This window comes from Vidua chalybeata, chromosome 16 (assembly GCF_026979565.1).
Source record: "Vidua chalybeata isolate OUT-0048 chromosome 16, bVidCha1 merged haplotype, whole genome shotgun sequence".
Lineage (NCBI taxonomy): Eukaryota > Metazoa > Chordata > Aves > Passeriformes > Viduidae > Vidua > Vidua chalybeata.
The window spans coordinates 5,320,850-5,344,298 of NC_071545.1; the positions used below are offsets into that span (position 1 = coordinate 5,320,850).

The window sequence follows — 23,449 nt, forward strand, 5'->3', positions numbered from 1 at the left end:
ATAGATTGCCTCAATGTCTGTTATTTACAAAATTACACAAGTGTTAACATCATTCTCTACAATATGAAACAACAGAAGGCAATTTGCTCTACATTCAGGAACTTTAAGTCTTACTGATTCATCATTATGCAAACTGCCCCATAAATTGGCCAGGCACTGCCACTGATATGTCCAAGTCAGGTTAAAGTTAAGTAGCAAAATTAAAAAATAGGAATTTGTAAAAAAACCCCATATTCTTGCTAAGCTTGTTGCTACTTTTTGTAGTATGTTTCTGTGCCCTGACTATGTAAAGTGCCCAAAAAAGTGACAGATAATGTCAACTTAAAGATGAATAATATATATTAACTGTCACAACAAGGAAATGCAGAACAAATGGTTTCCACCAAAAATCACCAAACAAGGTTTACTCTTTCATCAAAAATATGGAAATCAGTAAAATTATAATTTTAGCATTTTAGAGGTAGAGAAATATGGACATATTTCTCATTCCAAAAATTTTTGAAGTAGGTAGTTTTCATACAAAGTAACATACATGAACCAGAAAAAGCTTAGAAGCAAATGGCTAACTGCTCCCAGAAATACACTTTGATATTAAGAGAATCAGGGTGACATTCAGCTGGAACAGCACCACAGGAAAAACTTGAGAATTTAAATTAAGCTTTCAAAATTAGCTTTTGTTCTTGTACCAACTTTCAGCCCTAGAAGATAAAGCACATCAAATTACAGAAGGGATGAAATGCAAAGTCATCTCAGAAAGTGATGGTGAAAGCAGCCCCATTTTCCATAATCCTGTCTCGGTGAGAGCAGCCATGGCAGGGCCACTTTGGCCAACAGCTCTGCACTGCAGTTACTCAAGTGCTGCTGGAAATAGGGTTCTGGTTCGTTGGGGGATTCTGCAGGGGGCAGGGGATGACAGCTGCTGCCAAGTGACAGCTTTGTAAGTGTTGCACAGGCTCACTGAAACACTGAACAACCTGGATAGGCAAAAGGAACTGAGCTGGGAAATGATTTAACATAGAAAGGCACATATGGGCATATGGGGCAGAACCTTTGATACAAGAGCTATATTTTCCTACACACTTCTTATATTAATGCATTTCTTCAAAAGTACTTAAAGAAAACATCATCTGTATAATCCCACAGGGAAAAAAAGGGAGGCATACTGCACCTGGTGTATCCTCAGCAAGAATGGAATTCCAAATGTCCCGAAAACCTCTTTGTGGAAATGTGCCACTGTGATTAGCATCTCATTTTCTTTATCTATATCTACCTGGTCCAGAGGAATTTCCTAGATCCAGACAGAAAATTGTGACGCCAATCAGCTAAACTTCCACAAAAATAAACTAAGGTTTTGAAGTTATTTTTCTAGTTATTAAGAAACTGAAAGCATTATTGATGTACTGATTTCAAACAATTCTATTCAAAAACAATTAAAAGAGCCATGTTGTTTGACAGAGTCTTTTACCAGAGTCCCTCATCCCTGGCATGACAGCACTTCAGCTTCCCCTACTCAGGAAATATTCTCCTGGCTTCCCTGAAAGGCTTTTTTTGACAAGAATCTTCTACCAGTGCAGAACTAGCTGACAGTGACACAGGCCTCTTGCCAGCTCCTCGTTACAGTTTACACTGGAAACTTTTTTTTTCATTTCTGATCTTTGAGGCAAGTTAGCAGATCTAAATGATGAGATGTTTAGAAAAAAAAAAATCACATGTTAAGTATCAAATTTGCTTCAAGAACCTCAAGTGTAACAGAAAAGGAAACAAAACCTTCTAGAATATTAAGAGTACAAAAGCGCATTCTAAGCATAAACATTTCTATCCTGAACTCTCAAACAAACCTTGGAATTACTGGCAAGACATTAAATGTCCTTTGGACAGGCTCTTGCAAAGTCTTCACGCATTGTTATAAAAACATGTGCAAAAATCAAATAATGAAACCATTATGGGGAAGCAGATGGAACAAAAGACTATCTTTCTAAAAGCATTATCTTTAAAAATACATGTAATATCATCATGTAATCTTAGTACAAACATCACAGCATTTGAAGATCAGCAGCCAGAAAAATAAAATTACCAGTTGAAAGAGTTTTCTCTCTCCAAGTCAGATTTCAAAGCTTCTCAAAGACAAGCACAACTTACCTCTATTCGAAACGTTCGACTTGTTGCAGGTGACAAACACTCTAACAGCTCATCCTCCTGATGGACACCAATTATTTTGTAACTTACAATTTCTAGCAGCCTTAAAGATAAACAGGAAAAGCATTTTTAAGAAGTGAATAAAAAAATTCAATGCAACATTTCTTTCTCAAATCTTGAGAGAGATTAGTGTAGATTGTAAACTGATGCTGCTATTGTATTTATACAATTTTAAATTCAATCTTTAGTAAAAATTAAGCAGTAAAGCCATAAGAGGTTAAATTATTTCTGGCTCGTGGCAAAAAGGCAAGATGTGCCATTACAAAATATAGGTTTATAGTGGAGATTATTTTATATATCCTCTTTAAATGACCTCACTTTTAATCCCTGTAACTCCTGAGAAGTGAATAGCATGAAATGCTTGGATTTGAAACAATAACTCATGACTAACAAATGCAATTGATGAAACTCAAGGATGTAACTTTATTAAACACAAAATAAATAAGTAACTGTGTAAAAATTATATTTATAGCTAAGAAGAACCCTTAACAGTGGCAAGCTGGAAGCTTTTAACATAATGTCACATTTCATCTGTTAATAATGGTTTCTACAGTATTTTAAATTCTACAGATACTTTGCTGCATAAAATCTACATGATCACATAGAAGAAAACATTGATTTCCAGCTTTACCTTAATTTCCCTGAACCTTTTTCAGAGAGTTCTACAACTTTTTTACATTCTTCTAACAGGTCCCGCACACACCCATGCTTATCTGGATATACTGTTATTTCCTGTGGAATTTGAAACACAAAAATCATTAGAAAATCTGAAAAAGTAAACAACCACATTAAAGCACAGAACACACCAGATTGTTCCCCTTAACCACTCATCTTGAAAAGATAAGTTAAGTCAACATCTATGTCATCTTCAAAATTTTTGTTAAGAGATCTGATTTTTTTTTTTTACATTTTTTGTGCTCTTTGGGTTTTTTTTGCTGTTGTTTTGTTAGATCTTTTTTTCATCATGTACAACTTCGTTCTGATTCTGTGTTACTCAGGGGTAGATCCATAACCACAGCCATACCAGCTCTGACACAGAAATGACAGCAAGCGTGTAATGGCTTCACTCACCTCTTCCCTAAACTGGCTATTTAGCCATATGCATTTAAAACTTCTTCTGTTTTCAAAATCAGTTATCTTCATTTTGAGCTTAAGAAAGAAAAGAAAAACACTTTAGGCATACTTTGAATAGGGCAGAATTATTTTTATAACTCACCCCAATAAAAAGAAAAGACTCTTACCTGTTGATAGTAGAGTTTTTTTGGTTGCCTAGGCTTGAAGAACTGCAGAAGATCTCTTAGAGTACCTTCATAATTATGTCTAAGAGGATTACCAGGGCCATCCCTATAACTACAGAAGGAAAGAAATCATGTTGTTAAAATCCATCTCTTCAAAATCCATTACTGCTCAGTAAATTGAAGCACCAAGAACATTTTTATTACTGGCTTCCAGTTTCACGTAATTGCTAACACAGCCTAAGCAGCACAGCACACAGAACTTTAGTGACTTTTAAACACAGCTGGGCTGTGGGAACAGAAAACCATTCAGGGTGTGTGTTAACTCTCCTGGATGTTTACAAGCTCACTGATGTCAGTGCTGCAGGCTGGCAGACCTACATTCCTCTGGAATTACTGGCATAGCAGCACATGCTTTAGATTGTGAAAGGTTAATTTGTGGAGCCATATGACACAGCAAATTCCACAGTGACCACAGCACTGGAAACTACAAAGAGCTACTCAAATTCTCACTGATGATGAAGGGAGATAGCCTCAGGTAACTAAAGAGCATCTACACTCCATGAATACAGAGAGCTGTAAGTTTTGTGTGTGCATTATTCCTGAAGCACATACACAGAGCTATAATACATTACTTTCTGCTCTAGTTTTATACAGATTCAAACCTAGTTTTACACAAACATGTGTAAAACCACCACTTTAACCAGAAACATCCCTCTGAGCACCTGAGAACTTGTTAGATTGTAGTCATCTTCATAAAACCTCATCTGCAGACTTTGAGGGAGGAGGGGGGAATTCAGTGAAGTAACTCCTGCATTTAAACTTGTAAATCAGCAAGAATACTGCTTTTATGTGCACTTGATTGTGCTCTCCTCCATTCTAGAAATCTGCATTCACTGAAACAGCACTTGCATTAGCTTAGCAATTTATCCCACAGCATCAGGCTTTGAAGTAATTAATGACTTTTAAAATGACATTTACTAGAACTCTTCTAAAACATGCAATTCTTTGAGGCTCTAGAGACAGACATTGCAATACTTCAACTGTCAAAGCAACCTGCTGTGCTTGCCAGAAAGGTAACATCTTACTGGTAGAGAATTAGTTAATGACCTGGAAAAGGCTAATTTTTGAGGAACAGCTTAGACACAGAATACTAAGGAATTTGTCTTACCCTTGGGACTTGAAAAATTGTAATAGCATTGGATCCGTGTTAAGTCTCTGAGCAACTGTCTTTGCAACCTGAAAATAAATTTTGGTAAGTTCTGAATTGTTTCACACAGTTATGACATTGCTCTACAATCATACAGTCATTCATTCCATGACAGGAACATTATGCTACTGGAATTCTGAGAGAACCCACTATGCCTACCTCCCCAAGGCTAAATAAACTAGTATTGTTAGCTTCTGAACAGTTGACACAGAATAAGATATTCTAAGAAAAAAAAATGAGGAAACTGTTTTATTACAATATGTTACTGTTGTCAAAAGACCACTAAAGCCACAAGAATTGCTCCATTCTTATTTTGCTTGTTTTTGTTTGGTTGCTTTTTGCTGCTGTTTTGTTGGTTTTTTTTTTATTTTTTAAAATTATAGTATAAGGGAAATAAGTAAGACTTGGAAGATTCCCACTCCTTTAATTCACTCCAAGTTAGTTAGCTTGCTGAGTAATATCACCACATTATTCCCATGCGTACACTTCACATCATTGCCTCACAAAAGGCAGGAGCATTTTGGTTTTGCCTTACCAAAAAACCTCAAACCATACAGACCTTACACTTCAAGTGAAAAAAAAGTAAGTGGGAGCAATTGGCATAAAAACAAATGATGAGAACAGTATAGCAAAACTCATCCCTGACTTTTCCTATGTATGCAGATGCTCAAAGTTTCTGCCTTTGGGGACAGAAAATAAAACTAGGTGGTTTTAAGTAATTTTTTTTTGACATTGACAAAAGCAACTGCAGGAGAACTGCAAGGAGTCAAATCTACTCAGTCTCTTAATAGATCAGACCAACTTTACTTCAGTTTTTTTTATGTTTCCATGTCCAGTTTTCCTCATCTAAACACCCCAACCCATCTATTATCAACACAACAGGTTTGATCTGTTAGTGTCACTGTGCGTTAAACTTCACTGTGTGAAGAAAGCAATGCAGCTTGGTCTACAAAATAAATATTGTTTTTAATATTACAGGCAGAAAATAGGTAATCACTAGATTCCCAAGGTATTTTCCTTTTAATGGCCAAATAAGTTGAGCAAGTTTTACATATCACTTTGAAAGCAAATGCATAATTTCATGAGAATATAATTTCCCTGACAGAGCAGAATAGTCTACCAAGAAAGAACCCAATTATCAAATAACTCATTATTAATAAAACTGTGGGGTTTATAGTATTTTTTTCTCAAAAGCCTTAGTGGCTTCCTTAAATTTTTCATTTAAAATGAAATGTACACAATGCAAAAAATGTATATGGATGGTTTAAGGAATTTTCTAAAAGTATGTATAATGCGTTTGTGAACTAGTGCAAAAGTTACTTTCCAAACAAGGAAACAAAAGAGAAACAGGACACATGCCTGAAAGTAATTCATCCTATTGGATAAAGTAACAACAAAGCCTGGGTCATTGGGGATGGTTTTATCACAGAAAATGACATCCACACGGTGATAGAGGTCTCGGAAGTATTCCTTAGCTGTTGGGAGCTCACTGTTATCATTTTCTGGGTCATCCCTACAAGAGCAAACAAATGATGATACCATTACACATCACATTGTTACACAGGCAGTTGGGGCTTTAAAAACATGTTCTACAGTAAGTCAGCAACAGTGGAGAGATACAGAGATGAAGTTTAGAAACCTTTTGCAAGAGCCACCAGTGGTACACAGTGGGACTGGTGCAGTCAGCAGGGACCCAGAGCCCGGCGTGTCTGTGTGCTGCAGGGCCCGGCGCCCTCGCCTGCTCTGCTGCTCCCCTGGCAGCCTGGCCCTGCTGGGCTCCTGTGGGTTCACAGCACCACTGCAGCAGGAGCTGTCCCTCCCTCCCACCCTGGCACATCCCTGTGTGTCTGCACTAATGCTGCACAGCTTTCCACGAACCCCTGTATCAATCGCTTTGCACAGAGGACAGATGGACAGCATTCCTTGGCAGAGAGAGGCAGAACAGTGGGCACAGGGGCTGGTTTGGGTCACTCCTGACTGGTACCCCAACTTCTCTGCAGAGAAACAGCACCAGGGTACAAGCTGTGCACTTACCCAGGAGTCAGCAGCCAGCCAAGGGTGCATAACACCAACTGGGTCAACTGGGAATGCGAGTTCCAAGGCATGACATGAGAAATACATTCATCTCACATAATCTGGGGTAAGAGTGCTGAAGATAGACTAGCTGGCTTCCACCCACTGTCAGCCCATGGAGAGAAACAGAGCAACACAGTTGGGTGTGACCATCAGGAGTGAGAGCATAGAAATGCTGATTTATAGCCCTGCCACACTTATGAAAGATCCCTTTATTGGATACAAGATGCAGGAGCTCCCCTTTTGCCTTGGAGAAATCTCCAGCTGAAGCACCAGTACACCTACGAGTGGCATGTGCTCAGGCAAACTAGGAGCATCTCATCACTGCAGACCAGTAAGGACCTGACTGTGAGCACAAGGGAGAGGCAAAAAGGGAAAGCAGTTCAGTGTAGTTCTGGGCTGAAAGAGCTCCAAGAGCCTTGTCCAGTGGCCATGGTATCTGAAATGCTGGAAGGCTCTTCGGTGTCTGCGTTACAGTGGCTCCAGTACAAAGCTGCACAAATCAGATGCATTGCTGAACACACTCTGGTAATATTATGAGCTATTTTAGTTTATTGGTTTTCTAAACTAGAAGGACACCTTTTCCTTAAGCAATGTGGCACATGATACTCAAATACCACTGATGTTTACTCATTTCCCCTTGGAATAAACAACTGAGAACTGCAGAGAACACATCTACTATTGGAATGTAATACTTAGCTCTTGATAAGAAAGCTTAAAGGAAGTTCAGCTCTCAAAGTCAACCAGGTGATATAATTGCAATAAGATGCCTCCTTAAAATACATACTTTTGAAACACTATGATGTCACCATCCATGAGTTCATCGAGAGCTTTATCAAGAGATACATCATAGTCTTGAATCCTTTCTGTTAAATTGGGTTTAACTTCCTGCAATAAAGAACAAAAATTATTGATCACAGAATAAAAGACAAAAATAAAGGTCACAAATAAGTCACCAATAGTGAAGACATCAGATAAGGTAACCCATACATTCTTTCAACTGAAACAAATGGATAGATATGTATCTATACAAATCTAATGTATGTATTATTAAATATCTATATGCTTATTACATATTTATACTGGCTGACCCAGGGATAAAGCACCTATGTTACAAACTGGAATGGCACTGTAACCCTGGCCTGCCCAGGGGTTACTCCAGCAAGGAGTACAGCTCTGCTTTTTAGGATGGCAGTGTGTGTGTGCTGCCCCGGACCACCAGAGAGAGCAGCAGGACTGCTACCAGAAATTGCAACAAAAACCCAATTCCTTCTTCTTATTCTAGCAAGGACTTTGCCTTGGCCAGATCTGCATCATCAGCACTCAATAAATGTAGCAGTTATGAAGATTCACTGCTTGCTTGTGTATTTTGTGCAGAAACAGCATAGCAGACTAAGGATTTTGTTTGCTGGCTTTGGCTTGGGGAAGGAAGGAGAAGATGCAACATTTTCTCAACTTCACTAAGGTGGGCACTGGAAATACAATGGCCAGTAATGTCAGCAGTATTAGCTTCTCTGACTCAGCAACACAGGTTTAGCACAACAAAGCTACTCATATAGGACCTCATGGAGATAGTTTTTTTTTTTTATTTTAAAGCTTTATATTTTTATCTGTTTAATATAAAATCTGTTTTGAAGTTAACTCTCTGCTGCTACTCTTTTGCAGCACTGTGGACTTCAAAGTTACAGATTACAGTGCTGATAATTTATAAATTACCATTGTTATGAGCAACTTTTTAAATGAATAAATCTTTTTTTTTTTCTTTACAGCATGCAAAAGACAAAAAAAGTCACAAAAAGTCTATCAGCCCAAACCTCATAGAGGATAAGGTTAGTTTCTTGTGGAAATCCTGCTCTCTCACACATAACTGGAAGCAAGTCACCTGTTGGAGAAGAAAGAAGGAATGTGAAATGTATAGCACTAATTGTTAGTGAGACCAACCACAGAAAGGAGAGAATCCCTTTCTTCACCCTGGGTAGATGGTTCTACAATGCCTAAGAAAGAGCCTTCCACACTTAAGTTTCCCTTGTTGACATTCAACCAGACACACATTTATGGTTCCTTTCCACTTCATTTGAACAACAAAAATATGTGCAAGTTCACTGAAAATCCAAGAGATTAAATAACACTGCTTCTTCCCCAGAAAAAAGATTTAGCATCTTTAAAAAAAACCAAACAGCTAAAATACAAAATTAAAAAATATGTAAAAGTTAACAAAATGAGACATTCAAAATGAAAAACTAAAATATTTTTAGTCAGTGGGTATTTGCTGAATTCCTTAAATGGACCCTGAAAATCAAGGCTCACAAGTAATTCAGGCTGAGCAGCTGCTCAGGCTGCCACAGTGAAAGGTTATAGAAGAGTTACATGAAAAGCTATTGGGAGGGAAGTATCAAATCCCAAAGCTTCACAACAGGTCTCAAACAGCTGTAACACCTGGTGAGTACAGCAGCAATGAACTCACCACCTGTGGGGTTTTGAGGCTCAGACCTGCAGAAAATGTCACTGACACCACATGGGGAAGAAAACTCTCAGGTGCTGGGTGAAATAAGAATTTGCTTCTGTGGTGTACCTTTGGTTTCAGTGATGGAATTATTATTAAAGGAATAGTATGTACAATCTACTTTAAAAACTTCAGTGATTACAATGAAATTGAAATTCAGAACTCACGTATTTTACAGGATATAGGGGTGTAGATATGTCCACAATAATTCAAACTCCGAGTTTTCGGATCATACATCTTCAGAAACAACATTACATCATCTACAAAGTAAAAACAAGATTTAATTTTTAGTAAGGCTTGGAGAGGGGGAAGGAGATCACCTGTTTTTATTTACACAGTAACAAATATGTGTCTTTATTAATTCAGTGCCCTTAAAATATAGAGAGAAATTTATTCATTGAGTCTAAAAACATGCAAAGTATGCCTTCCACTTCAAGAGAAACGAAGGGAAAACTGCATAAGAAAAACTAATTTCAGCACTCTAGGAGTTTGATGGATACATCAATGACATGGTTGAAAAAAGGAGTGCACAGTGGTTTTGGAGATACACCCAAAATGAAAGCATTTTGTATTTTAGAAATGTTTAGCCCATATGCTTACGATCTTTATCAAATTTGGGTAATGTTGCTCCAGTAGCAGCCATCTCTGGATCTACTGTTTCCAAAAATATTGTCCATGGATTCTCATTGTCACTGAGCTCAATCATCTATATAGAAAGATGTGAGAGAAGAAAAAAAAAAAGTCTCTGAAGACCCTAATATAACCTGGTATCTGCATTTTAATCAGATACAAGAACTTTATGACATTGTACAATAAGTGGGAGAGGTTTTTTTTTAATGTTGTGTTAAAGGAAGTTTATGGAATTTATTAAGACAAACAAATATAGACATGAAACTACCAAAAGCTTTGATGAAGCAGTAAGTTTTACTTAAAATGAACCCACTTTATCATTCAAAAGGTTACCTACAGCTATCTTTATAATGACAAGGACATAAATTAATTTTAAAAGGATAGTGAAACCAATCTCTGTTTTCTGTAGTATTTAAGACACATTTTATACAACACAATTCCTTAAATCCAGAGGGTTTGCCCCTTTTGTCAAAGGGACAGTTCTGTTTTAATCTAACATAAGAAATCATGATAACATCTTTTTCCCACAGCAGAAAAATCATGCACCAACCACAACTCCTGCTTCCTATCCAAATTAATCCACTAAACACCAAGTTTTCCCAAGTACCAAACTTTCCCAGATACAATGAAATTAATTTTCAATTAAAAGCCTGAAAAATCTTATGTCTCAAAGTTAGATATTCTTCAAGAGAACTAAGAATCACAGGAGATGTACAGAAGTAATATCATCTCTCAGTGATTACTTACCGTTTTATTGCCATCTGCTTCATTATCTAACATTGCAGGTCTTTTTGTTCCATTACTTCTAGCTTGCATTGGCCATAATCTGATTTGATCCTGGGGAAATCCCTAAAATAAAAAAAAAATTGTGACAGGAAACTAAATCAAAACAAGGGAAAAATAGGCTAAAATATTTTCACTGAACTCAAACAGATCTTCTGTGTTACAAGGTCTAAGTTATGATTGCTGTCATCATGTAGAGAAGGTAAGGGCTATAAAACACCCATAATGTAACAAAATACATGCAGGTATTCAGCTACAGAAAACTCACCATTGTTTGAGAGAGGTTTTGAACAAATTCTGTAAGTGTGGAGTTTTTTAATACTTTGAAAACAGTGTATTTCACTTTTTCTTCATCATACATATCATTGCCTTGGTGACCACAGAACTGATCCTCTGCCACTATCTGAAAAATGATATTTAAAGGTTACTTTTCAGATTAGCCCAGTTGTACCACATAATACCTTCTCAGGATGCTTTACTATGCAACCTCACTAGCCCTCTGGCACAGTGCTAACACTATTCATATATTCAGGAAGCAAATTTGCAAAAATACAAATTACAATGAAATTAAAAAAACGTGATTGATAATCTTATCAGTGCAAGTAATTAAAATACATTAATTCTTACAAATCCCGAGCAATTAAAAACCAGTTGTGCTTAGATCCCAAGTCTTGGAACGTGCCCTGAGAATCCTGGGACTTGAAAAAAATAAAAAGGCTACATAATTCTGTGACTGGTGCAATGCAAGGAGGCCACTGAACCCATTCCCTGTATTTCCCACAGCTCCCCTGCACTCTTTGTTAACAGAAGCACAAATAGTGCAATGCTGCCAGTGTCCCACTGCAAACTCTGCAAACGCAGGGCAGAACAAGCTGGACTTCACCAGTATCTCTGCTTATCAACACCAGAGAGAACAGGCAAGGAAACATGGAGGAACATGGAAAATGGGTTCTATCTCCCTGTGCCAGATGGGCTCTGGAAAGAGCCATAAACAGGGTTCCTTAAGGCAATTCATAACAATCTAGTCCATCTGGCTTTTCCAAAAAGATAATTGCAAATATAAGCACTCTCTCCTTCTGCTTCTACTTGATGAGCTCTGTTTGGCAATAGTCCAGACCTGCAGCCTATGGCTAGATACATTCTAATTTTAGAAAATAATTCCTGAAGGAGCTAAAAGTGCAGTGGCAGGGCAGCCATTTGAAATAACCTGGTCCTTTTCCCTTTCACCTGAACTTACTATTTTTATTCACAAGCACAATAAATTCTAAAGAAAATAGAAATGTTTATAACATACAGTACTGTGTGTTTTATTATGATTCATTGCATATGTAAATACACTTAAAAGCACTAAAATTATAATTTCTCTTCAAAAGCTACTTCAGAAGAAAAATTTTTAAAAAATAGGAAAATCAAAGTTTGCCTCCAAGGTGGTTCAATACTCTAAATTTTCATGGTAAAGTAGTTGTGACTTGATCTGTTTCAAAAGCTGACCTGCACTTGCATATAGAGGTGAGCTTCCTGCCTCTCCTTCCTCTTCTGAGCTTCTATCCTTTTCTCTTCTTGTAGCCTTTCTACAAGTTGTTGAGGAATATCATGGTCGGTGACAGGCTGCAAAACTTCACCTATAAAGCAGATTTTATGATGTTATTTCAAGATCTACATCAAACAAGTTCTTTTTCATACACGCTTGACTTCCTTCTGATTTGAAGTAAAAAAAAGCTTTCTTCATCTTTCACTTGAAAACATGGTTTGATATCATCATGCTTTGGCAAAAGAAGCACTTCTACAACAAGCCAAATGCACTACTCCCATGAAATATGTATCATAGACTTTTGAATTAAATATTCAGTTCAGAATTAAAAAAAATATTTGCCAATACTCCTTTTTTAAAGCATATATATATATCTACACATTTACAATCAATTTAATTTAATTCCAGTACCCAAGTCAGTTCACTAAGTTTTCCATCCTATAAACCAGCCAAGGTTGAAGCACTTTGCAGGTGCCTTACTGAGCTAAAAGATGACCCAGAGCAGCACATACTCTCCAAAAGTGAGAGAACAGCTGGTAGATCCCACGGGATCTCTACGTTCCGACTGTAAATAAGGCAGTCCTGTTGTGCAGGAACACAGCCAACAATTGAGAGGTAAGGCAGCCCTGCGTGCCTGCCTGTCAGTGCCCTTTGAGCACAGAGAGGACACGTACTGAGCTTGGACTCCCTGATGTACACCAGCATGTAGGCGTTGGTGCAGTGCCGCACGGACAGGTCGTCGTCGTGCCCCCCGTAGTTGTGCTCGATCGCCTCCTCCTTCGTGCACCTCGACACAACGTCGTCATCGAACTTACACCACTAGGGAGGGAGTTTTACAGAAAGGTGATTTTACACGTAAAAACATGTTCCTGAATGATAAATTAATCCTATTTCTGGCATGTCTTTCAGCTCTTTGAAGTAACTAAAATTATCTTCAAGCGGCATGACTTTTAAAAGGAAATCTAGTTCAGTATAATTTGTGCTACCTGCTACTTGTGCTCAGCATAAGGAAGTCCATAAATACCAAACCTTCAGTGAACATTTTACAGTGATTACCACAAGCACAATAATTACGCCAATAAGCTTCTCTTAAGACTTCAAATATCTAGTATTTCTGTAGGAAACAGAAAATTGACTTTATCTGTTGTAAAATGAAATAAAAAGCAGTGATGCACAAGACATCTAGTAATTCTTTATACACTCAGAGCAATATACATCGAATTTTAAATTAAACCAATAAAGTCAATTAAGAATAAATTACAAACAGCAACAAATTCACCGTAAAATCTGACTTCTACTCTTACTGTGAACAATCATGTACACACAAAACCAGTCAACTCAAGGGAAGAGGCACCTGACCTATAAATGTCCAATCCAATCAAGTCACCTAAACCTGGAACAGTGGGACATACACAAACATGCTGAACTTCTGAGTCACAAAAACATTGGAAATACTCATATTTGCTTCAGCAAAGTCAGCCTGAAAAAAATGCTGGATAAAATCTGACTGCAGAACTTCAACACATATACACACAAGTGAAGGGATTTCCTCAGTTAAAAAGTCTTTTGTTAAAAGCCAAGTGTGCATGCACTCTTCTTTTAGGGGAAGAAAATTCTGAAGATTTGCCCATTATAAAAACTGCAAGTATGCATTTACATCACACAAATACTTTTAGATGCTTTTCAATACTCACTTTGCCATCGCCCTTTGGATTTAAGTAAACAACATAATGTCCACCATGGTTATCTCCACTGTGTACTAGAACTGCATGGAGAATGTAATTTGCAGGATCTTTAGGATCTGTTTTTTGCAAAAATTCATCTAATGGCAACTGTTCAGGAAATTCAAACCTAGTTTTGAAAAGAATGAAGACAATTTTACTTGTAGTTAAGACGAACACGCATTATTAGGCACTATTATAGAACATTATGTGTACTCCTAAAGCAAAGGATAAAAATTGAACATGTTACTGTTACAATGCCACTTCTATCCAGGACATGCTGCACACAGTGGCAGACTTTATACTGCTTAAATATGGAATAAACTTTTCAAGCAGCTCAGGAAAGCATGCCCTCAGTAACAAGGGCAAGAGCACTTCAACTGCATTAGGGCTGGTTTGGATTCACTGAATCAAGGCAAAAGCTTTAAAATCTGTTATTTTCTAGCAGACAAATGCAGCTTCTCTAGGACGGGTACCACTGGACTGGAACATTACTCTGAAATATCTCACCTTGGTGAGAATGAGATAATTGCAATAAACATTTCGTTTACAACCAACCACGTATCTCCTCGAGAAATTATCAGCCTCTACTTACAGTGAGTGGGCAAATGGCTCTCCCTCCATCCATGGAAACAGATGGAGGGCAAGCAGGTAACTCCTTACTCATCCTGTACTCTGGTGGCAGCCTAGCCACACACTGCACAAAGAATGCTACACAAGCCATTAAAAGATGCAGGCACCTGTTCATGGTCAAAACAATCACTATGGATTACCAAACATTCAATTTATCATTCTGAATTTCAACATTCAACCAGTGCACCTTTAGGGGACCTCCACTGTGTGTGACTGTTCATGCCTGCCTCTCACAGCTTAGTCAAAACCAGGATTTTGGAAAGCTATTTTTTGCTAAAATACATTCACAGGTCTAAATTCTACAAAAAAAACCCAACCCACACACCAAACCAACCCACTTACCTATCATTTATCTTGATGTTTTGGTCAGTCTGAGGGTCATACATAAACCTCATGAGCTGTAGGTGTAATACTGGTGGCAGTGTTAGGAACTTCACACCTTTCTCTGCCTCCTAGACATTTTAAAGGAAATAGAGGGTTGAAATTGCAGGATTTTTAGCAACTCATATTACTTGTTTGTTGTAGACACTCTTCACATGGACTTTTATAGATTTGACAACACAATGTGCACCAGAATGGTTCAAAATTTGGGTGCAATTTGAGTATCCTAATGCTGCACCAACCTCTCATGAGCTACACCAGTAACACAAAAACTCAATTAAATTAAATTTAGGCCACTCATACAAGGATATGTAGACACCTCACTGCATTAAAAGCAAGTTACCTGCATAAATAAAATTGGGAGAATATGGAGGCAAAAGCTCATTTTTGATCAATTAAGAATTTCATGTTCATTGCATCCTGCCAGCATGGATTTGGCTACTGTGCTATACCTTCCTAAGAACAGCTACAGAATATTTAGAACATTACTGACAAAACCTGGTATGTCAAAGCTGCAGAAACAAGCTTTAGTAAAACATTATTTATAAAGGACTTCAGCTTACTCCAGCGGGTGCAGCAAAGTGCAACTGAAGAGCTCAGAAACATGTGCACACACATAAATGTTTGATTTCCATGGGTTCACTTGGTGTTCTTGCTGGGAGTACAAACATAAGCTGTCCAAAGTTACTTTTAGAGCTATGCTGCTTTTTTACTTGGCACATGGAAAAACAGACTACTCATAGAGGAACAACTTCTCTGTCTTGAGATCGGTGAAAGCAAACCATTCTAACAATTGGAAGACTTGAACCTATAAAAGTCACTACACATTAAATTGCTGTAAAATCTGAGCTCTGTTTTAAGAAAACTAACACCAAATAAGAGTTGCTATATAAAAGGTTTGTCTAAGAAGAAACATCATCAAAATCATTTGATAAAAATCCAGAATGGCTTTTGAACATTGTTATTTTATCAAAGATAAATAAGATTTAAAACCAGGTTAAAAAATAATACCTGCAAGCCATGTTCTCCTGCATCATACTTGTTATCACCATCCAACTGCTCCACTGCAACGTAGTCAATGAAGGACTCAAAAACTGAATGAAAAAAGATTGGGGAATTGTACAGAAGAAGATATAAGTTTACTCTAGCCTGCAATAAATTAATCAAATGAACTAACAGGACAGAGGAGTTTGTGTTTGAACATTTCTGTCCTTACTTTAAGCATATTTTTATATTGTTTAAGACTATCAAGAAACACACCATATTGCAGAGGCATATCTAAGAATACCAGTAGATTTTAAAATCACACAGTTACAGCTGTCTGCCACAACTCCTCATTTCACAACTGTTAAACATCGAGCCAGATGCTGCTGTTTGCTGGACTCTTACACATCCTTTCCGTGCCTCATACCCCAGGTGCTCAGTAAAGAGATGACAAGGGACCACTGTTCTGCTGTTCTGAGTAGTTCATTCTTTTTTTTTTCTTATTACTATGGCTAGGTCTAAAAAAGAATCTATTTCATCTGAGTTTATCTTTATATATAAATTATAACTACTGTGCCAATACCACTGTGATCACCATGGCACAGTTTTATGACACCAGAAAACTCCTAAAGTTCTTAGAGTTTTATGAAAAGATACCAGTGAGAGAATTAGGGAGGAAGGAGCAGGTAAAGGGAATGGAATAAGGAAAAAAAAAATGTAATGCAGGCAGAAACATTCTCTGCATTGAAAATGTTTTCAATAAGGTGTCCTAAAGCACATATTTCCAATCACTCTGCACCAACAAACCCATTTGGAAACAACAGGCACTAAAGTTGTCCAACATACTGAAGTACAGGATGGGTGCATATCACAATGTAGCACTTACTATTTTTCTTTCCCTTTATACTTAGCTGGATGTCATAATAATCTTCTATTCGTTCAGATCGGTAGTCTACGTGCTTGCATTGGATATAAGACTGGAAACAAAGCCAAAACAACACAGAAGTTCAATTTTATAAAAGTAACGAGAGCTAATTTAAATTATTTTTGAGAAAAGTATAAAATACATACCACCATCTTCCCTCTGAACAACTTAGGGATAGTGCCTTCTACACATGTGCCTTTCATTTTATTTTCCACATTATCAAGTAGCTGAAAGAAAAATCAGTTTTTACACAAGATAAACTTGTAGTTTTTAAATTTATTCATCACACACGCATGACTACTTAACTGGTTAGATGCTAAGTCACTTGGACAAAAATGAAATGTTAGTCTATTTGTACTGCCAGCTCCTTTCTAGTCCTTTAAATCCTCCTCTTTCCCCTAAACTGAGGGCTACTCCAGCTACTTCATTGAGTCTGGAAACTCCCACAGATGTAACAATGCATTTCATCTTCAAAACTGCATTTCTCTCCATGGCTATAAAAGTACCACTAGCACGTGTTCCAGCAACTTTCAAGCTTCCCTATTCTTTACAAATTCCTAACCCACAAAAGGCCACAAGCAATCCCATTCTTAAAGAGAAACCAAGACAAAAACTCTGCCTTTGAGACTTAATTTAAATTAATCATGGCCACTATTACTCTGATAGTTCCTAAACTATATTTTATATATATACATATATATATATACACAGAATATAAAGAGAAATTTATACATCACAGACCAGCAAGAAATAGTATAAACATACCACTCGACATAATTCCTGGACATCATGTTGCATGAAGCTGTCTAAAGTTTCCCACCTTTGTAAGGCAAAGAAATAAAAAATTACTAATTAGAAAAAAAAAAAAAAAACAAAAAAACAAACAGCTCAGAAGACATTTTTTGATTTCTTTGCAGATCAAGAATGTAATACACAACAAGCTGTACAGACTGAGATTTAAGACTGGCTGATGCACAGGTTCTCTAGCTGTGTAGGAAGAAGGGGCAGTGAACTTGTGAGAGATTTTGGCATCTGTTCTCTGTGCCCACCCCACTTCTCCTGTGTGGGACTGGGGCAAGGACAGCAAAGGCACCCAGAGCCAGCTGAGGAGGCCACAGCCAGGCTGTTGCTCTTCCAGCCTACAACACAGTCTTAGTTCATGACAAAAAAACTCTTAAATAAAGGCTTGGGAGCAATTCAATGCCATCAGTTTCCACAGCAGGTTTCCAGCTGCCTCTCTTCTGAGAGCCCTTCAGGTGCAGTCAAGTGGTGTTCAGGGATTATTTCAGCACAGGAAAGGAAGCAAATGGATTTATAGGAAAGACTGGCTCCTTTGTGCTCATCTAAACAGTTAATCCTGGGCATGCAACAACTCCAAGGAGGTATTCAGCTTTCTGAACTGTGCAAACACACGGTGTGAAAGCAGGGGTGAGGGCAGCAGGATCTAAATGCCTCATAGCCAGCTTGGCACACTGCAACAAGGGTGTTCAGCACTCCTGCCTTCAATAAAGCAAGAAGCATTAAGTGTTTCTAGTTCCAGCATTAAATACACTGGTGAGAACTGCAACTTCAACTCAAGAAAGCTTTTTAAGTTCTAAGTCTCTGACAACTTTTTTGCAGCAGTCACCACTCCCAATTGTATAAACTCCGTTGACTATAGGCTCCAGCTTCAGTGTGATGTTCCACCCTGGCCCTGGAACCAGCAGCAGGGGGATCAGGAGCAGTGCTGACTTTATCTTCCCTCCCACTCTCTTCTCAGTGACTCACCCCCACTGTCACACGGCACCAAACTAATCTCCAAAGTGTGCCAACACCTGTGTGGGGTCCACATTTAAACAAGCTGAATCAAGTGACCTGTCAGATAATTAAGATAGAAAATAATGCCCTGACTCTCTAGGCTTTAAACACTAACCAGCTCATAGGACAAACCAAAGAAAAAGGTCACACACTAAAATGAGGATAAAGAAGGGCTCCTTCAGACATAGCATCATTTTCTACTTAAAAAAGTCAAACCTAGAAATTCACAACACTCAGCAAAAAGGAATACCCTAGTAATACCCGAGCACCTAAGGCTCACAAGGCCAAAAACCCCTCTCTGATTCAATGATCAAGGAAGGGGAAAACCTAGACCTTCAAACACATTCTAAAATTCTTTTCCAAGAACAAAAGCAGGCATAAACACATTTTAAAAACCCTGCTGTTGGATACAAAATTAAGCATCTGCAATGCTTTCCCCTGGGAATTCCCTTGGGAAAGACCTCTTCAAGCTACTGAATATGACACAATTGGGATCTTAACTCAAGATGAAATATTTACTCTATTACCAAGTCCTGTCCTGTAACAGGACAGCAGGAGCACTGATACACCAAATATACAGTGTGCTACTAGGAACAGAGTATGGCCAGATAAACAGACAACACTGAGGCTACTGATTTCCTTTTAAGATTCCCCTAAAGGGGAAGAGCCAAGGTTGCAAAGACACAAGGTTGCAAAGGTTTTAGGAGAAAGCACGATTGTAGGCTGTAGCAGCAGATGCAGGATGAACACAAGGATGAGTGTATGAAAAACATGATACAAAATTTGTTTTGAAATAAGATGTGTTCCTAATGTGTTTTGAAATAAAACAAAGCTTGTCAGTATTACTACAAGACTAGCCTATAAATACAGTGAGACAAAGTAATACAAAATAAAGTATTTTAGAATGGATTTTCAGAAAATCCTACTCTACACTTACAAGATATGCAAAGAGAAGATGTGTAAAGGTTATACTAATGTTAATCTTTCTGTCCTAATTTGTGTCTTCAGTATGTTGTAGGGAAGTGTTACAGCAGCCATCAATGGTCAACAACATGGACATGCCAATGACTGCTGTTGCAATAAATCTAAAACAGATTCTGTTTTTTAAAGACATTAACAATACATGAACTGCAATGTTTCAATGACTATTTTGTTCTGAATTTTACTTAAGTCAAATGCATCACACAATGTTCAGGTAAATGATAACCCTGCTTTTAACAGCTCTGTTTCTGTACCATTCCTCTTCCCAAAAAATCTGACTTTTGGATCAGCTGTCTTTAGTACTGGCTACAAACAAAAACCTATGCAATAGACTACAGAAAGTTAACAATTAACACCATGTTACATTAACACTTCTCTGCACCTCTCTAAAAGTAACCTTATTAAAATAGAATCTTTTTAAAGAAAAGCTTTATGAAGCCTTAGTCCAATGAACAGTCCAAGTTTCTTAAACTTACCCAAATGATTTTGTTAACTTTTTAGTTCCAACTGGCTTGTCACTATGCTGCAGCTCATAAAACACTCTTTGCAACGCTAAAGGAACACTTTTGGATGAATCATCTCCTTCTGTGGGCATCATGTACACAGCCTGAAAAAGCATTTAGTTCAATTAGTATCAGAAAAGTTTATTGCTCATCCTGTTTAATGCATTCTTTCCTCTTCAGTGACTTCCTTCATAGAACTCAATTTAATCAACACTTCAAAAAAGTCTTGCACTGTAGTGTAAAAACATTAATTGTCTGGAACAATTCTCCTTAGAGCACAGTGGTTAGAAAAATGTGAACAACAGATTCCATTCATGTTTTTTTTATCTAAATAGTTCCCTTATACCAGCCTAGAATAGTAAATGCACTAAAGCATTTAACACCTTCAAATACCTTCTCATGCCTGGTATGTCTGTGCAATCATCACAGTAAGACCAGATATAGCAGTCAATACTACAGACTTGAAAATAACTGGTTTTGTGAAAAAGCAACCACATGAAACCATAAAGAGCAACAAGTGAACAAAACCAGAAACAGTCCACATGGAGAAAGAAGTCAGAGGAAGCTCTGAGAGTCTCCGATTCATTCATTCCTACTTAATGTCATCGCTGTCCAGCAAATAAACAGCTTAACAATTCAATTCACTGATTATACTGATCTGGGAAGGATTGGGAACAAAGAAATTACACAAATAGACCAAACAGGGATTAGGAGAGTTCAATAGTCACTGAGATGAGATTTACTTTTTAAAAAGTGTACATCAATACATCTAGGGGAAAGGAAGAGCAAACAAAAGGGAGATACTCATTTGAGAAGCGTAAATATAAAAAGGAACAGACAGCCCTGGAAGGAGATTAGGCACCAAATGAAAGTAAAAAAGACTCCAGTATTAAGTAGCATATGAGAAAATAACCTGCTAAAACCAGAGAAATTGCCATCTGAATGTTTGCCTATGAAACAACAGGGAATGATCCACTTCTGTGAGTGAAGTGCTGAACTGGGCCTCAGTGCCGCTCCCTCAGTCTGTGCATTAGCCAGAACTCCTGAGGTGTGCAGCACATCTGGCTCACCCTGGACTCCAGCTCCCCACACACAGCCAGGGCAGCGCTGCCTGCAGGCAGCTGGGGACTCTGGGCAAAGCCAGGCACTGCTCAGCTCAGCACTGCAGGACAGCTCAGCACACAGGGCTGCCAACGCACCAGGTTAAGGCAACACTGCACAAAAACAATACAAGCATGTGGCAAAAGACAAAATAAGAAAGAAAAACAACAAAAAAAAAAGTGCCTAAAATGTTGACAGGCCAGTTTTCTATTCCAGTTCTGAGGATCCACTACATTTTCCAGAAGTACAGCAACAGAAATACTTCAAAGAATAAAGAATATCATCAGAATAGCTACAGTAAGATGAAATAAGAGAAACAATTTCATTTAGAAAGCAAATCCCTTCTGAGAGAAAAACAATGGCTAATTATGCAATTGTAAACGAATATGATAATTCACATGACTGTATCTTTAAGATTTTTAATTTAATTTTCAGAAGTTACCAGTTAATAGAGATAACCTAAAACATAATCATAAACACAAGTAACTTCCAAATTTTATTTCTCCTCAGTTGCATACTAAACCGTTAGTAGTACTTACACATATTAAAAGGAAGCATTAATAAAAATTCACTGAAATTTATCATCAACTTCCTTCTGAAGGACAGTCAACAGAAGTCTTTGCTAGGGTAATTTCAAGAACAATAGCCCAACCTCACCCTAATAACAACAAAAAAAAGTTTTCTTTTTGCTCCATTTTGAGATTTGCTTAAACTGCTTTTACAAATTTTATAAATTGAAGAAAATTGCATCTTAAATTTTATCACTAGCAACAGGTTTTAACTGCTGAAACTCAAACTTTCAACTTTTTTAATGTGTTAAGCACTGCTTCAGAAGATTCTAGTGATGCAGTCTAGAAGAGAACTCTCTAGGTTCTGATCTGTTTCTGCCAAGTTCAGACTGGGGCCAGTTGCTCAGGATCAGATCCAGTTAAGTTCTGAGCATCTCCAGGAATGGAAACCCCACCACCTCTCCATACACCCTAATATAAAGCTGTACCACCCTGATTATGAAAATTTCCTTCCTAAAATCAGGACATTCAATTTCAGAACAATTCAAATAAGCTAATAAAGTAAACAATTTCCATCTGCTTTATTTTTATCATCCAAATGCAGAACCCCAGCTAACCAGATCGATCTGGGCAAACCCCCAATATCACTACGTATTAGTTAGACCTTTGATTTCACAAGCAAAATTATTTCTTGCTTTAAAATATCAACAGCAAAACAAGTCAGCACCTTGAAGAGTCAACTTTAAACCTCTTCCTGTACCTGGTTTATGAACCTTTTTAAGAGTGGGTGTCACTAGCTTAAGGTAGAAACAGAAGTAGTTGAATGACCAGGTCTCAGATCTTCCAAAACTCTATCATCAGCCTCTATTAACTTTTTTTAACATCTTATAAAGGCTTTTTTAAAAAACTGAATATATAGATACTTGCTATGTTTAAGTAAATAGAAACAAGGCATGAAAATCAAGTCATGAAAAAACACAAAGATAGCCAGTGCTGATATATTAAAAAAATAAATACTAAAATGCTAAACCTACAGCAGGCTAAAAATCAATCTTGTGATTGACTCTTCCTTCAAAAATGCATAAACTAGAATTCAGAATACCTTGATAATTAATCAAAAACAAATCCTTTGCCTTTAGTTCTCATTTTTTAAAATGTTTTTCTCTTATACCATCTGGACAATTAATTCCCTTCCTATAACTCTCAAGTAATACTCAAATAATAATTTACAATTTACTTAAAATTACTACATTCCAGCCGTCATTGAATAAAACCACCAGTTTTATTTCTTTGGAAATTCTACATGTGTTATGACAAAGCAGACATTTAACACAGCCTTTCTTGGCTCCTCGTTCTGTTTCTGTATTTAGGTAATATTGGAGCTTTCTCTAAGTTTAAATGTTTCTCCACACTACCACTTTTTAAATATTACCCTCTTCAAACCTTTATTTTTTTGCCTTACCCTCCCAGATTCTGAAAGCTTGACCTCATGATAAAGGAGTGAGGCATTCTGATCCACATAAAAAAGCAAGGTCTCTTATTTAACACCTGAGAAATTCCCTCAGGAAATGAACACTAAAGAGGGATAGAGACATGTATAGGCATATTGAGAGATATGAGAAAAATTTTAGATATTTCTATAATAATAGAATGCTACAGGTAACTTTGAACATATTACTTAAAAACAGGAATTACTTAAAGAAAGGAAATAAATACTGTGCATGGAATTCCAAGGTTAGGTAAAATACACTGG

At 37.4% G+C, this 23,449-nt stretch overlaps 1 protein-coding gene across 2 annotated transcripts in view; it reads right to left on the reverse strand.

Annotated features, from left to right (window-relative positions):
* Positions 1-23,449, reverse strand: part of USP7 (ubiquitin specific peptidase 7) — a 70,888-nt gene that overhangs the window by 5,315 nt on the left and 42,124 nt on the right. For both annotated transcript variants that reach the window (XM_053957277.1, XM_053957276.1), the window contains 22 exons: positions 20,060-20,190; positions 17,571-17,625; positions 16,952-17,032; positions 16,767-16,857; positions 15,908-15,990; positions 14,858-14,967; positions 13,856-14,012; positions 12,836-12,980; positions 12,122-12,252; positions 10,899-11,033; positions 10,595-10,696; positions 9,818-9,923; positions 9,385-9,477; positions 8,529-8,596; positions 7,502-7,602; positions 6,001-6,154; positions 4,603-4,670; positions 3,438-3,546; positions 3,268-3,345; positions 2,828-2,928; positions 2,140-2,239; positions 1,169-1,288 (listed from right to left, as the gene is read on the reverse strand). In XM_053957277.1, the coding sequence (XP_053813252.1) occupies positions 1,169-1,288; positions 2,140-2,239; positions 2,828-2,928; positions 3,268-3,345; positions 3,438-3,546; positions 4,603-4,670; positions 6,001-6,154; positions 7,502-7,602; positions 8,529-8,596; positions 9,385-9,477; positions 9,818-9,923; positions 10,595-10,696; positions 10,899-11,033; positions 12,122-12,252; positions 12,836-12,980; positions 13,856-14,012; positions 14,858-14,967; positions 15,908-15,990; positions 16,767-16,857; positions 16,952-17,032; positions 17,571-17,625; positions 20,060-20,190 (2,319 nt within the window). The remainder of the gene's footprint in view (positions 1-1,168; positions 1,289-2,139; positions 2,240-2,827; positions 2,929-3,267; positions 3,346-3,437; positions 3,547-4,602; positions 4,671-6,000; positions 6,155-7,501; positions 7,603-8,528; positions 8,597-9,384; positions 9,478-9,817; positions 9,924-10,594; positions 10,697-10,898; positions 11,034-12,121; positions 12,253-12,835; positions 12,981-13,855; positions 14,013-14,857; positions 14,968-15,907; positions 15,991-16,766; positions 16,858-16,951; positions 17,033-17,570; positions 17,626-20,059; positions 20,191-23,449) is intronic.